The sequence below is a fragment of the Anthonomus grandis genome, chromosome 18, assembly GCF_022605725.1.
Source record: "Anthonomus grandis grandis chromosome 18, icAntGran1.3, whole genome shotgun sequence".
In the NCBI taxonomy this organism is placed as follows: Eukaryota; Metazoa; Arthropoda; class Insecta; order Coleoptera; family Curculionidae; genus Anthonomus; species Anthonomus grandis.
In genome coordinates, this window is record NC_065563.1 from 8,814,115 (window position 1) to 8,831,255 (window position 17,141).

Sequence of the window (17,141 nt, forward strand, 5' to 3'; positions counted from 1 at the left end):
TGAAAAATCTTGGGTGAATTTGCCCGACTTTAATTCCGAATGCTCTTCCATAAATGAAATTGTTTTTTTTTATTTTTTGAATCTATTTAAAAAAAAAAGTCAATCGAAAAACCCAAGAAACACTATTGACATGGCCTCCAATAGCACTCGACTTTGCTACGTTGCCACTATATTTCATGTTCGCTTGCGAATGAAATTTCGAATGCTGATCAAGAATGCACTTTTTAATTCGTGTGCGAATTTTGCCGCTCGACTTTGTTCGCATTCGAAGATTCTCGCATGGTTTCAAAAAATACGGCCCCAGAAGATGCGGTCAATTATATTACAGAACAGATAGGAAAGTGTTTTGATTGTGATGAGAGGGGCATGGCGGTATTTCTAGACCTCAGCAAAGCGTTCGACACTATGAAACGTAATATTCTGCTTAAAAAACTGGAAAATATTGGGATTCGAGGGATCCCTTACAACCTGTTTGAAAGTTACATTACATTATACAGTTGTTACCTAATGTCGGCATGTTGTGTTTTGCAGATGATACCACAATAATGACTAAGGAGAAGTCTTGGAAGGATGTAAAGACTGTTTTGACTCCGTCTTCCATGAAAAACATGAAAACTTGACTTGGTTTCAATTACTTAACATTAAACTCAGGAAAGTCAAGCTTCCTATGCCCTTCCATAGATTCAAAAACATCTAGCACATTAAAAGAAATCACATTACATAAAAACGACTGTGGCATAACTGAATATTCTCACCCAGCAAATAAAAAAGCAGACCAAGGTTAAATATTTAGGTGTTATTTCGGATGAAAATCTAGTGGCACCACCAAGTTAAGTATATTTCCACTAGAGTTCGGAAACTTATTTATAAATTTCGTCAATTAAGACAATTCATGCAAAAAAAGACCCTTAGACCATTTATCAAGCACTGGTTGAATCAAATATAAACTATTGCATAACAGAATGGGGCGGAACAAGTAAGACCATCCTGAAACCTCTTATGATTACCCAAAAATATGTTCTGAAAGTAATGTTTAACAAACCAAAATTGTATTCCTCGGATATTTTATTTAGAGAAGCTAGATTGTTGCAAGTAAATCAAATTTACTTGAAAGCAGTGGTTAGGCTTCTGTGTAAGAATCCACACTACTTGCATTTCATATCTCACAATCAGAACACTAGACAAACTTTAAATAAAAATGTAACTATCCCAAAGACCACAAAAACTAAATGTCAAAAAACCTTAACATATACCTCAGCAAAAATCTATAATCAACTTCCCGTAGAACTCAGAAATAAACCCTATAACAAAATTACACGATTAGTACGATACACGTAGTATTGTTTCTTCTTCTTCCTGTTTTTTCCCTTTCTTTCCCCTAACTTAATTTAATTCTAATTTATTGTTAATTTTTGAATCTCTTATTTATATGAGGCGTGTCACAGTAAAAACGTCTCTATCCGATTTTTAAAAACAATTAGTCAATTTTACATCTATTTCATCCGCCTGATAGATGGCTAAAATGTTGATACGCCAAAAATGCCTTTATCCCATATAAAATTACCAGTAAATATCAGGTGTCGCGGCAAAGGGCTCCATATTAACCGACTTGATCGCGTCAAACGGGCCTATATCCAATGAACCAATGAAATGGTTAGAAAGTTCCCGCGTAAATAAAAAGTTTCTTCGAAGACCGTTTAGTTGTTGTTTACTTTTTGTCACAGGAAGAGCTTATTAATTAATTTGCTCCTGCATAAATATTATCATAAACTGTTATAAATAATTAAGTTTATTTAGTTTAGTGACCATGAATGAGAGTATAACTCCATCAGAGCCAGGAAAAGCTAGGCGAACTCCTGGAGATCGTCACAAGTGGAAAAGAAACCTAGCAAAATCTAAAAGGTTGGTTATTTTTTTTCTTTAAATTAGCGATATATATATTTAATATGTATTAATTTAAATCAGGCATTATTATTTTAATTTTTAAAATTTACAGATAATTTAATACACTCTAAACATTAACGTTTAAAAAAGAATTGATTAATTTTATATTGGTTTTTAAAATTTGTTTTTTATTATTTCAGATACGATCCTCCAGGGCCACCAGAATATCCTCGTTGCGACCATTTGAACAAGTCATATAAATGCAAGAGGCTAACAATGAGGGACATCAAAGAATTTCATGCAAATTTTTACGCAACTCGCGAGAAGAACTCCCAGGATGCTTTCATCATCAAACATGTAAAGGTAACAACTGCAAAAAACTGCAAAGGACGTGGTCTGCTAACAGACGACGTCCTAAAAAGAAGCCTACATCTACAAAGAAAGTTAGTACAAACTACTACATTAGAGTTTCCGGCACGGCGAAGTTTTGTTTACGTGTATGTCAGCAAACCTTCGTTGATATTCTTCAAATCTCACGGAAAAGAATTCAAAGCTCGAAAATTTTTAAATACGGGTAGAATGCCAGTGGATAGGAGAGGTGGAGCAAGACCTAATCATCTCTATGACAGGAAGAAAACCGCTATTAGAGGGTTTATAGAAAAATTGAAATGAAAAGCTGTGAAAGTCAATATTCTCGCGGTAAGTCTGCAAACCGACGATATTTGCCTGGAAATTTTAGAATTAATTTTTTTCAAAAGATTTTTACCACTGAATATAACATTGGCTTTGGCACGCCGACCACAGATGCCTGCTCTAAATGTATTGAACTTAAAGGTAAAGTTAAAAATGAAACCAATGCCCAAACGAAAAATAAATTCATGACTGAAATGGCATTTCATAAAATGCGAAATAAAGCTTTTTTTAGAAAACTGCAAGAAAAGAGAGCGGATCTTTTAACACTCAGTTTTGATTGTCAAAGATACCTATGGGAGTGGCACTTAAAGCAGTAAAGATTCAAGATGTTAAGAATCTTCTGAAAAAACACTTTGGCAAAACCTGAACCACAATGGAGGAATGCTCTTTCTACCAAAATATGTTGTAAACCATGACAGCAATTCATGAAGCAGAAGATCTTGAAGAAGATGAGTTTTATGAGGGACACGAAAATGAGCAACTTGCTGATCGAGTGTAAATTTGTCAAAATATTATTATGTTTCTTAATAATTTAGTTTCGTTTTCATTTTTTGACAGAGTTTTGTTTTTAATTTTTGTAAACACCTTTAAATAATAAAAGTAAAAGGCGTTTGGTTATTCATTAAAACTGCATTATTATATCAAAACAGCCTATATCCTTATGCGGCTGTGGCAAAGGTTCCTATATCCATTTGCTTACAGCAAATGGCCCTATATCCAAATTTTAAAGCTAAATAGCATTCTTTTCATGAATTTTAGTATTATGAGTTGCTATGAAGTATTATATTATAATAATGATATAGGTTTCGCTACCTATACTTTAGTTGCTACAGTTTTTTGCATCTCCTGAGAAATTAGCGGAAGTGGATATAGCTCCTTTTGCAGTGAGACGCCTCATATATTATTTTCTTAAAAATTGTTTTTATTTCAATTAAATAATTTGGATAGACAGAAAATGCACACACAGTATTTTTTAAAAATACCATTATGCATTGGGTATTTTTAGCAGTTAAGTAATTGTTATTTTATAATGTATGAATGTATTATCTGCTGAATATATTATATTATTATTAAAGCTTGCATCTGAGCACCACTTGGCACTGTAATGAATGGAAATTTTAGATGCTGCAAAAATAAAGACTTTTCAAATTTCATTTGTCATTCCAGCTATTTGGAGAAATTTTAGGATCTAGTAAGAATTCGTGGATATAAAAGAGTTTGCTCAGAAAAATTTCAAAATAAATTTAATGAGGATGAGAATAATTTGGTGTATGAAGAAAAATTACAGAATTTAGAGAAGTAATTAAAGAGAAAGGATTTGTTTATTGACAGGCTAAGACGTAATAGTCAGGTATTCGAAAATGATCTCAACTATCAGAATGACGCTTTAAGCAATAAGCTGCAAGAAATGAGGACCAAAGAAAAACAACTTTTGACGAATGTAACGACCTTTGATAAAACTAAAAATGAGTTAAAACAAAAAATCAATGCATTAAACACATTAAATAAGAACTTAATAATCACTATGAAGACTCTGAAGAAAGAAAGTATAGCTCAATGATGTTAATAAATTACAAAAAAATTGATGAATACGGATTTAAATAAGCAAATGAATATGTCAACTAACACTTTGGAGAAACACAATAAAACTCGTATCTCTTTGACTCACCTGGAAAATGTAAATAATATGATACGTTTACAGCATTTTCCACTCAATACATTACTTAACACCATAGAAAATGCTTCCAAGTCATGTGAACAAGAAATCAGATTATCAGAATTCCACAAAATTCTTATCTGGGCGATCGTTGACCAGAGTACACACTTGAAGGTCAGTGTATAATCGTTTGTGAACCCAAATGCCTTCCAGTAACAGGTACTGAAAGATCTTCATGAAATAAACAATCAACAGAAACAAACAATCACGCGAACAATAATAATTTTAAACAAATTATTGAATATAATAAAAAAATTGTGTAACTTCTTAAATGTTGTAAACAGATATACTGAAAATTGTGTGATGTTGCTTAATATTTGTAATAGTGTGGGTAGGAAGGTTGATACTAGTAATGTTTCTTAATTATTATATGAAATAGTCAAATAAGAACCCCTTATCACTAAACAAGATAAGACACTGATTCATGTAAAAATCTCTAATAGCAACTTCAAGGTATAATAGAGAATCCGACAATTAGCTAAATTTCGATAGTAATAATGATTTGACAAAAAAGGCAGCCAATAATGAAATGCCAGATATAATACATAACCTAAATTTTCACTGCAGATTTATTATCAAAATTGTAGAGGTTTAAAAACTAAGTTAGAAGACTTAAAATTAAAGTTATTAAACAATAAATGTGATATTATTGTCTTTACTGAAACATGGCTAAATGATTCATTTTATAATGCAGAATTTAATTTTGATAGTTTTTTTTTTAGAAAAGACAGGCACAGTAAGCTTACGGCTAAAGAGCAACGGAATTAAAGGCTGTGTGTGTACTTTTTATGAAAATCTTGAAGCTCTGTGTATTAGAATTAGTCTTGACCATAATGATTTTATGTTTGTTGTAGTTGTTTATTTTGTATCTAATTGTAATGTTGATATTTACCTTAGATTTTACCTTTAGTTTAATTTTAGGTGATTTTAATCTTATTGATCTGGTCTTTAATGTTCGTAGTGTGGCCTATTTGTGATTTTAATAATTGTTTAGCTTATACAAATTTTAATCAAATTAACACTGTACATAATGTTTTTGATGTCTTATTGGATTTGGTTATAATAAGCCCCCATTTACAGGGCTCTAGAGTAGAGATTTATGATGCCCCATTGTTGCCTGTTGATAAGTACCATACTGTAATGTCAGTTGTAGTCAGCCCTAATTATAAGATGGAAGAGTGCAAACAGGTAAAAAATAATAAATTCAATTTTAAAAAAGCTGATTTTGAGCAAATATATTTTTTATTTAAAAATACTAACTGGGACGATGTGTATAATTGCTGTGATGTTGACGAATCTCTGATGAAATTTTATTTTTTTGCATGTATTTATTTTGTTTGTATATTTATTTTTATTAGCTTTATCTACAAAATTTTGTAATTTTTTGACAATAAAGCATATGATTGATTGATTGATTACGAGATTGTTAATGATGTTTTTGTGCGGTATGTTACTATGTCTACGAAGCTTTGTAACTGAATAATTGTAACTAGCATGCTTTCGGATCTACACATTGCGGAATTTGGAAGGTGCCAAATCAGAAAATTGGAACCATATTTGCTCAATGTGTCCATGTACTACATTTAACTAAACAGCTAAATTTAAAATTATATTATTTTAACTACTTAAAGAAGGCACACATCGCGTTCGCGATCACGATCATGACCGCGGTGGCGGCTGATCGCAGCTGTGGAAAATAAACGTCTTTATTCATATCGACGCGATACCACTCCACGAAAAACGCGACCTGACAGCGTTCCAGACAGCGGTAGCGATCAGTTGGAACTTGTCGAGTTTGGCCGCAGATCGTCAACAATATTTTGGGTACATTTCATACTTTTTTTGATAAATATGGATACTACAACAGAACAATTAATTGAATTGATTAAATACATAGAATTCTTTATGATTTATCACATCCGGAATATAAGAATACCAGAATCAAAAATAAGGTTTGGGATGAAATAGGAGCTTTGCTGAAAATAGATGGTATGTATATATTATATTATATTACAAAATTTAACGGTATTTTCATTATTTTTCGGTATTACATTACAAAATTTGTATGACATAAAAGTTTGACGCGAGAAGTTCGTTTTGTTATTTTGTAAATTATCACAAAATTACTTGAGTCAAGATCAAAATTGCATATTATATTTGACATTTAGATACTTACCAAAATCTTGCAACAAGCTTTTATGTCATACAAATTTTGTAATATAATAAATTGACTCTAGTTTGATTTAATTTAAAATTTATTTTTCACTTTTTAGGGCATTTTAATAAAAGCTTGTTTGTAAAAATGTTTTTTTTTTAATTATTTAATTTGAATTTTTTTTCTTTAAATGAAACAAGTAATATTTTATTATCAGGTTATATTGTATGCAGCTTTATGAAGATAAAGTAATATAGAAAAAATATTAAGTATTAAAAAAATTTACAAAATTTTCTCGTATTTGAAACGAATAGTTTGTCGCTCTTCGGCCGTCAGCTGGAAGAGGATCTAACGCTCCTATTATGGGCTCTGCATCTTCTAATAGATGTGAAAAAAGTAGATCTCTTTTTTCCGTACGTAAATAGTTATGTAAAACACACGTTGCTTTGATAACTTTTATAGATGTTTCTACTTTGAGTTCTAAGGGTCTGTAAAATAACCTCCATTTTTAAGCTAAAATGCCAAAAGCATTTTCGACTACTCTCCTTGCACGACATAGGCGCTTATTGTATTTTTCTTTTCGAATATCGTGACGTGATAATCTGTAAGGGAATGGTCTCATTAGAAAGGATGTTAAAGCAAATGCTTCATCGCCAATAAGTACACAAGGAGTTTCTTCATTTTGACAAGGCTCTATTGGGAGGAATGTTCAATAATCCTCTGGACATCCGTTGTCCAAAAGAGGATGCTTCAAAAATGCCACCATCACTGTTTTTACCATAGCCGCCGATATACACACAAACAAATTTATATTCGTGGTCCACAATAGTCAATAATACAATTGAAATTTTTTTAAGATAACAGTAATAATTTGAACCGCTATTAGGAGGGCACTTGATTGCGACATGTTTCCCATCTATACTCCCAATACAGTTGGGAAACTGCCATGAATTCTCAAATCCGGAAATTGTTCTTTCCCATAGCTCTGTGGATGGTTCGGGCATATAAATAGGCTGTAGATGTTTCCATATTGTATCACACACTTCATTAATAATTTGACTCACAGTTGAAAATCCCATTCTGTAGCTGTGGCCGATTGTTTTTAAAGAATCTCCAGTCGCAAGAAACCTGCAAATATAAATCAATGAAATTACGCAGAGTTGTCGCAAATTCACCTTTTCCAGGTGCATTTGTGAATTTTTTATTATTTATTATAATAATTTTTTAGGTGAAGATGCAAAGAAAAGATGGAAAAATATTCGCGACTGCTACGCAAAGCATCTTCGATCTGAAAAGACTCATACAGGTCAGAAAGCCAAAAATATTGATCGATATAGTTGGCCTTGGGCTGCTCAGATGTCAGCTTTTAAGCCGTTCTTGCAGTTCGCTCAAACGTCAAGTAATGTTGAGGAAACAGTTAATGAAGATACTCAAAGTAGTCAGGAGGAGAATCACTTGAGTAGAAGAGAAACTGAAACATATGAATTAACCGAAACATATGAAAATAGCTCTGATGTAGATCGGTCTAGGTCATCCGCAAATACTACGGAAAATTCAACCATTACTCCTCATCTATTGAAAAAACTGCACCTAAGCGAAAATTTGTACGAGAGAACAATGAATCATCCGTTTCTCAGGTTTTGTCATATTTGAAAAATAAAGATAACAATTCACAGGGTACGAGTTATGACGACCTTGATTTGTTATTTTTGGGACATGCTAAAGCGATTAAAAAACTATCTTCAAAACGTCAAGCTGTTGCAAAATATCGAGTTGCGCAAGTAATAATGGAAGAGGAATTACGTGATATAGAGGAAACCACAACTGGTTCATCCTTTTCAGTAACTACAGGTACCAGACTTCATACACCTTCTGGCGTAAATTATCAGCAAAATTCGACATGTCAAACAAGTAATCAGTTTTCGAATTCACCACTTAATTCATATGCTGCCACCTCACCACCGGAATCGGATAATTCTCAAACATGCTCAGAAGCAACCACATGGTATGAAACTTTTTCTCGACGGAATTTATAAGCTTTTTTTTGACAATGGTATGTTGTTTGTGTATTTAAGAGATTTTTTTATGTATCCAAGTAAAACATACGCAAGTCGAAATGCAAATAAACAAAAAATACAAACCAATAAATTAGTTTTCTTATCGTAAAGTAACTGCTAGACGATCAGCGGTTGTTATAGGCTCTCCAAAATTAGTATATGCCTTTTTTATATCTTCTTTAATCAGTTTTAATATGTAATCAAAACTTTTTATTGGCATTCGAAAATATACAAAAAACCTTTCTTCGTCTTGTCTAAGTTTAGTAAATAATGTATGAAATTCTCCTTCTAAATTACGCGTTTGATTAATTTCGTGCACCCAGATCCTTCTCTTTCTAAAAGTATAATACAGTATAGTAATTAACATAAAGGATAATTCACAAATATACTACACAAGCAACAATTATTATTAAAATACTTACCTTTCTCTGCACTCATCCTCACATAAGGCTGCAAGTAACAGCACCTCATCTCGATCAGTCATTTTTTTTTTCAACAAACAAGCTATAACTACATGGCAAAAAGATGAACTGGTCGCCACCGTAGTCGCATTTAGTTTGTGTTAAAATGATCGCTTACGATATCGCGGCTGTGATCGTGATCGTGATCACGGCCGCGATCGCGCCAGTCTGTGCCTTCCTTTATAGCAGTTAAAAATGTAGACTGTTTAAAATCACGGTTATATTTGATTTTATTATTATCGGTTAAGTATAGTCAGCTTAGTTTTGTTATTTTTGATTAGTGTTTCTACTTTGTTGTATACATCTAGTTTATATCTTTTTATTTAGCGAAATGTAGCAAAGAGGGCACTTGCGAGCGATTGTTGTTTTCCGTAACACTAAAGTCTTCCGTTACGCATGCCTCTAGATTTATAACTATATTGATATATTATACGGAGTCGTGAGAGACAGAGAGAATTGTTGTGTTCAACGTATATTTTACAGCATTTTATACTTTCTTGATTTTTTAATGAACTTTTTTTTTGACATTGTATACATTAAATTGTATATTTTATAATAATATTTTTGACTACTTACAATTTCTAAATTGTATTAATCTGTATATATTGTAGATAATCTATTCTATTTATTTATTTATATTTTTTTTTAAATTTTGTTTTGTTTTTCTTTTTTTTAATTGTGTTTTGTTTGCATTTTTGTGTCTTTTTTGTTTTACAGCTTTGTCTACAAATTGTAACAATTTCTTGACAATAATTTGGTGATTGATTGAAATATAAATAGATACTTAAAAAAAAAACAAAATAATATTTGGATACTTACCGAGTCCTCCCAAAGTGGGTTGTCCCTCTTCCCCGTAACCCTCCGAAACCACTTCGCTCCTTCTGCCGCTCTCCACCAGCTCGGAGATCTTGTACCTGGATTGTTCCAGGTCCGCCTCTAACATGCCAATTTTATCCAGGAGGTCGTCAAGTCTTTGCTCCAGGGCCTCTTTTTCCTTTTCCAGGGAGGTTATGAGGGCGTTTGACTCGGCCAGCTCGGATTGTAACCTGAAATGTAACAATTTGGTGAGTAACCTACAGAGTTTGACTTCTATCATTTTTATGAGGTTTTCACAAAAAGTTAGGGCAATTCTTAATATATTTATTTATTCATTAACGGTATCCACCAATTTAAAAAACAAATAAAATAATACAAAGGATACAATATTAATACAACTTAAGCTAAACTCCTGGACAAAATTATCGCACCACTGATTATTTTGTCAAGAAAATGTAAATAAAAATAAATATCAGTTAAAACAGTTATATATCTTTTCTCATACAAAAAGCAGAACTGGACAAGAACTATGTTTATGCTCTATTTTGGTACTCAAGGTCAAATTTATCTGAACATTTAAATTCCTTATTTTGCATTTTTCGTTAAATATATACCTAAAGCGAACAGTTTCAGTAGTACTTCGTACGTTTTAAGGTGATAATTTAAAACAACTGTTGTGAAACATAAACCGTCCTTTTTATTGAGTATGGAGAGAGCGGCACGTCATCTAACTGAAATTGAAGCGGTCCAAGCAGTAACTTTAGTTGGAGAAGGTCGAAGTTACCGTTATGTGGCTGGCATTTTAGGCGTGCATCACACAACAGTTATACGAGCTGTGCAGCGGTTTCGGGAGACTGGAACCCACACAAGAAGACCAGGACAAGGACGACATAGAGTTACTTCTCAAAGAGATGACAAGATGACACGCCATGTCAATATTTCAGATCGTACAGTTAGAAGACGCCTCCATGAAGCGAATCTAAATAACAGAAGACCCGCAACTGGACCACTCCTCACCAGCCAACACCGTGTTAGTCGTTTAAGATTTGCAAGACAATACTCGGGATGGAATATTAATGACTGGAGGCGCGTTTTGTTTACAGACGAGACGAGAATTGCATTGCGATCACCAGACGGCCATTCTAGAGTCTGGAGAAGAGAGGGTGAACGATTTGCCCAAGCATGCATATCTCCAAGGGAGCCATTTGGTGGAGGAAGTTTTATGTTCTGGGGAGGCATCGCCTACGTTGCCTGTACGGAGTTAGTGCCCATACCTAGACCAGCTCTTAATGCACGTAGGTATGTGTTGGAGGTCCTTGAAGAACATGTAGTTCCATTTGCGCCATTCATAGGAGCGGATTTCTTACTTATGCATGATAATGCTCGCCCTCACGTGGCTGTAGATGTTATTGAATACATTAATGATGTGGGAATTACCACTTTAGACTGGCCGCCCCGTAGCCCCGACTTGAATCCTATAGAACATGCCTGGGTCATGTTAAAACGGCGCATTTGGCAAAGAAATCCTCCTCTCCGAACATTAGCTGAATTGGAACATGCTGCTCGTGAGGAGTGGGAAAATATTCCGCAGGAAAGTTTTCAAAATTTGATACGAGGAATGCCGCGAAGACTTCAAGCGGTCATTGCAGCTAGAGGTGGCAATACACGATATTGAGAATTTATTATTGTTTTTCTTGGGTCTATTTTTTTATTTTTGTATCAAAATTGAAGTTAGTGAAAATCGATGTTTTTTCCTTGTATTGAATTTAGTTACTTAAATCTCGTTTTGTTAAATAGAATATAATTTTTTTTGGCAATAAATAATGCATAGTTAAGAATGTTTATTTATTAATTTTTTTTTATCTTTCTTAAAAAAAAAAATCTCTTGGTGAAAAAAATCAAGTGGTGCGATAATTTTGTCCAGGAGTGCTAGATAATAGTAAGACATAAAACAATGTTACAAATTAATTTAAAAAACCTGTTAAAGTCGCGAGTCACTAATTAATTTGAGAGAAATCCAAAAACTGCTAAAAGAAAAATGCAAGTCAAGGCTATACCACAGCCGACTTGACTCAAGCCGCGTGGGAGATTCGGATCCGTTAAGGTGGATCCGTTTACGCTTTGAAAGCGCGGCTCTGCCGAGATGGACGTTCAATTTTGATTTTGCTTTATTTACAAATGAGAATATTTTATTTTGGTAATTGATTTATTGTTTGAAATATGTATAGGCGCCGTTAATAATTATATAAATGCATTATTAGACTTTTTCCCCTATAGCCTATAAATTTCATCAATTGATAAATTAACATCTTTCTCAGTCGGTGCCAAAGAAATGGATAGAATGTTTAAATAATTAGTGGTGTCGTTAGTTTTATTTGAGTAAGATTTGGTGACACATCAAAGCTAGATGAAAGATACTGTAGGTACCTCTTGGTGGGTACATTAAAATAATCTCTAAGCAATTCATATGCGCAAGGGGATATAATATATAACATAAACGACATTACATAGTTGATGGGCAATAATGTTTTTGCTTTAAAATAAGTGAAGTTATTTGGTCTATTAAAAGTATTACTCGATTACAAATGTCACTATCTTTTTCATCCTCTAAGTTGTGTGAATCAGAACTTTCTAATAAATTTAACGTCTGTTTTAAGAAATCTGAATTTTGGTTAATGAATCATCAATTATCATAAATCCTGAAACTTCTCTATAGAGATAAAGAGTATGGTTTATTAAGCTCATAATAATCAGAAGACTTATACCTAGTTAATAGATGTTCGAGTTGAGACCACCTACTTAATTACAATTCGAAAGGTAAAATCCATTTTAGGGTATTTTGGGACAACTCATTGTTTTTTAAAAAGACTTCATGTAGGTCGCTATCTATTGATATTTGATTAATAATATTTATACAAGCATCATTCAAGTTTAAAGTATAGAAATATAGTTTTGTATCCCCAACAATTTTTTAATTCCACAGGTCAGATATTAGAATTTTTTCGAAGTAATTACTCATAAGATCTTTAAAATTTGTTATGAAATCAAGTTGCTCAGATGCTTCATTGGCAGGTTCTTTATGCTTTTATTGTTCACTATAACTTGTCTAGGACTGTTTTTGTTAAATATGCAGGTAAATTTGGAAAAATTTGAGGCACTGCTGAGTAAACTAATCTTGCTTTAACTCTAATCTTAGTGAGTGTACCATCAGGTAAAAGATAATTATCTTCACGGATAATATCATTCGGGTCAAAATGCTTGGCACAAACTACAAAACATTGAGTAGGAGCCCAATTATCTCTAGGTATGGCTTTTAGCCATTTAATTTTAAGCTGCTCATCTCTGGGGAAGCCAAAAATAGAAATACTCGCCTCCCCTGCTCTTAAACTACTTTTGTAATTAGATTTACATCCGGGAACACAGCAGGGACTTGGCATTTTCTAAAGGCAATTAAATTCTTCAATGAATGCCTATATACAGGGTGATTGATGGTTGATGGTACCTTAGACGTTTACGGAGAACAGAAATTTTTTTTTTTTGAAAATTTGGCAACATGGGTTTTAGCTGATGATCTAACGATTAAAAATATTTTTAGCGATGCAGCGTTGCCGCTTATACCAAAAAGTAGTAGCAACTTTGTTATTTTAAATGGAATACCCTGTATATTTTTTATTTTCCGATCCGCTATCACTTGATTTTTACTTTTGGGGTAATTTGAAGCAAATGGTATACAAGACACCGGTAAACAGTAAACAGGAACTACGTCAACGACTTATCAATTGCATTGGTCAACTAGACCCTTCTAAAATACAAGTAGCGACAACACATGCTGTACAACGCAGGATTTTGAATTGCTTAGAAGTCTAATTAAGAAAGTATTTTTAAGAAGTATTTTTAAAATTTATTGTAAATTACTTATAATCTTGTATCATTTTTAAGTTGTGAACCAAATTGTATAAAGTTATTTTGTATTAGCACAAATTTTCTTTTATCCATTTTTCGTAAATTCGGGTACATTTCATTGAACTTTCTGCATGTTCTTGCTACAATTTTGTCACATTGTCCATGAATAATAAATAGATTCATCAAAACTTCATTTGAATAAATATTTCTTTCCATTTTAATGAATTTTTAGGTCACTATTTTAAAAAAACACCCAAGCGTATTTACTATTAATCAACTAAATGTCACTGTCAAACATCAATAACATAGCATTGTTTCATCATGACCTTTCATGGCCAACTAAAGCAAATATGTCAAAATATTCCGATTTTTACAGAAAATTGCTTTTATTTCCGAAACCGAACTACTTCGATATAGGAACATAATACCTCTTTAGACAGGGATTTTAATTTCCTTTTAGAATATGTTATAATATACAGGGTGTTCCATTTTAAAAAATGCAATTTTTACCATTTTTGTATCTAGCGGTAAAATCACTAATTTTGAGCAACCCTGTATAACGTAGAACAAATTTTCATAGTGAAAAATAATGTAAAATACTTCCATAAATTACGTTTATAATTTCAAGGTTCTGCGCGTTCCAGTGCCGTAGTAATACAAATTTATTTGGAGCTATGTTTTGGTCAAAAAATAAAGAAAATAATTAATTTCTCGAAAACCACTAAAGATAGGTATAGAAATACCTTATACAAAACCAATCATAAAGTGATAGCGGATCGGAAAATAAAAAAATATACAGGGTATTCCATTTAAAATAACAAAGTTGCTACTACTTTTTGGTATAAGCGGCAACGCTGCATCGCTAAAAATATTTTTAATCGTTAGATCCTCAGCTAAAACCCATGTTGCCAAATTTTCAAAAAAAAATATTTTCCGTTCTCCGTAAACGTCTAAGGTACCATCAACCATCAATCACCCTGTATAAATACAGCTAATAGATTTACCTATACTTACTAATACTATGGGTATTCCTTCCCAGATTTCCTCCAAATATGTTTATAAATAAAACAAAACCTACATTCTTAATGTAAATAAAGCATTAACCTTGGCTCTTAGGCATAAATTTCTAGTTTTAGTGGAACACAAGATATTCACAAAAAATCCCAAATCACACAGATAAGAGCACAACACAAAAATCTTAAAAGTGATAAGTAAAATAAACTTGAAAATCGATAAATAGCACATTGACCCACTTAAGAAGCCGGCCCCGCTCCACCTGTTTCTGTTTACAAACAAGGTGTTTATCTTTATAACCATTTATCACTGTTTTTATAGTATATAACTCACCGACACTGGCCGGGAGATGTTACTAAGACTTAGTAAGCTCTTAATAATAATTAATAGATTGATCGACTTACCTGTAAGGATGATCAATCTTGATTATTCAAGCATCGAAGTTCTTCTGTGATCTAAATGGTAGGTATTCATATTTTAGTGAATCACGCACTGTGTTAAAAGTAAACAAACTTTTTTGCTGGTCCCGCAAACCCGTGCCCTGCTTTAGTTCAACTTTGTGGCTGAACCTTAATCGCACTATGTGGGTAAGCATAGTGGTGGGAGGGCCTTATCACAGAAGAACTTCGATGCTCGAATAATCAAGATTGATCATCCTTACAGGTAAGTCGATCAATCTATTAATTATTCTTCGCATCTCCGTTCTTCTGTGATCTAAATGGTAGATGTTGAAAGCAATTACTCATAGTGCGATTCTGGAATTATATAATAACAAAAAATTCATTTTGGTATTAACATATTAAAACTGATAACTTACAGGCTAATATAAGCTATAATATATATAATATGCGAATAAATGCAAACGAAGTAATTCAAACTAAACGAAAAACTGTAATCTAATACATCTAAATAATAATAATAAATGTAAAGTATATCTTTTTACATTGAAGTTTTATTATTTTTACCACTAATAATACAATTCGCAAAGTCTCTTGCATCGGGAACTACTGGGCGATTATAAAATCGCGCAAAAACCGAGGACTTTTCTGTCCAACCCGCTGTATTTTTAATATTGTCTATGTTTATGCCGGACCTATAAGCTGCTGACGTAGCAGCATGCCTTACACTATGAGCCGAAAATATATTTGTGTCTATACCACTCCTATGAAGGATTTCCTTAACCCATCTACTAATAGTCTGGGTAGATGCCGTATGAAAAGTTTTTTTATACGTTATAATTAGGGCATCCGATCTTTTTCTATAGGTGGACGTTACTTGAATATAAAATTCTAAAGTTTTTGCAACACATAAGGCAGGATTTTCTTTAAAATAAGGGAATACTAAACATGGTTGTAACCTTCAAGGACCGGATGTCTTAATTTTCCCGGGTATCCTTATTTCAAGTCTATCTACTTTATGTGTTATATGCTCCAAATATATTTTTGATATTATTTGCATTCTACTTGCAGATGTTAGAGTTAATAAAGTGACAAGTTTTTGACTCAAATCTTTAAGATTAAGGGATTCTAAGGGAAATAAACCGCTTAAGAACGTTAAAACTGGACTAGGATCCCAAGTAACGGAATATTTTGGAGCAGAAGGTCTTTGTTGTACAGGCCCTTTAAAAAACGTTTTATAACAATTAAGTCTTGCGGACAAAATTTTAGAATTAAGGCAAGAGAAGACCTGTAAGTATTAATTGATATATAAGAAAGTCCTTCATTATGAGCTTTTAGAAGAAATTTTAATAACAAATCTAAATTGTATATATAGGGGTCATGATTAATAGAATTACAAAATTCCCACCATTTCTTATAACAAGTACTGTACTGCTTCAATGTTGTTTCTGAAATTGAAGTTATCATAGTTGGTATGATTGATTCAGATAAACCCTTTCTGGCAAAGGATTGCCGGATAACTTCCCCGCCACCAGGGAAAGCGACTTGTACAGTGGGTGGCTCTCCCTGAAAGGAGACATAAGTAAGTTACGCTCTGGTGAAAAAATAAGAGGTTTTTCTGTAAGCAATTCGACAAAAACGGGAAACCATGCCTGTGATGGCCAGTAAGAAACTATAAGTATACCTGACGCTCTGTCTGTTTTAATTTTTTCTATAACTCTAGGAATTAAGCAAAATGGAGGGAATGCATAAAAATTTAAATTTCCCCAATTTACAGTAAAAGCATCGACACAAACTGAATCCGGATCTGGACCCCATGAAATATATCTTACACTTTTAGTGTTTTGCTTAGTTGCAAAAAGGTCAATTTTCGGTGAGCCGAAAGAGACTGTTATTTCTGCATAAGCACTTGGGTTTAATTCGTATTCAGTTTCTGTTGATGTTATTCTAGATAAGGCGTCAGCGTAAATGTTTAACTTTGTATTAATATATGAGGCCCAAATTAAAATGTGTCTTTTTTCACACCAATCCCATAGCTCTCTA

General features: G+C 32.8%; 1 protein-coding gene and 1 pseudogene across 6 annotated transcripts in view; both read right to left on the bottom strand.

The window, feature by feature from the left end:
- LOC126747071 (putative leucine-rich repeat-containing protein DDB_G0290503) overlaps nucleotides 1-17,141 on the bottom strand; it is a 119,534-nt gene that overhangs the window by 59,925 nt on the left and 42,468 nt on the right. For all 6 annotated transcript variants that reach the window (XM_050455564.1, XM_050455568.1, XM_050455567.1 and 3 more), the window contains one exon: nucleotides 9,787-10,013. In XM_050455564.1, the coding sequence (XP_050311521.1) occupies nucleotides 9,787-10,013 (227 nt within the window). The remainder of the gene's footprint in view (nucleotides 1-9,786; nucleotides 10,014-17,141) is intronic.
- Nucleotides 6,464-7,790, bottom strand: LOC126747072 (uncharacterized; annotated as a pseudogene).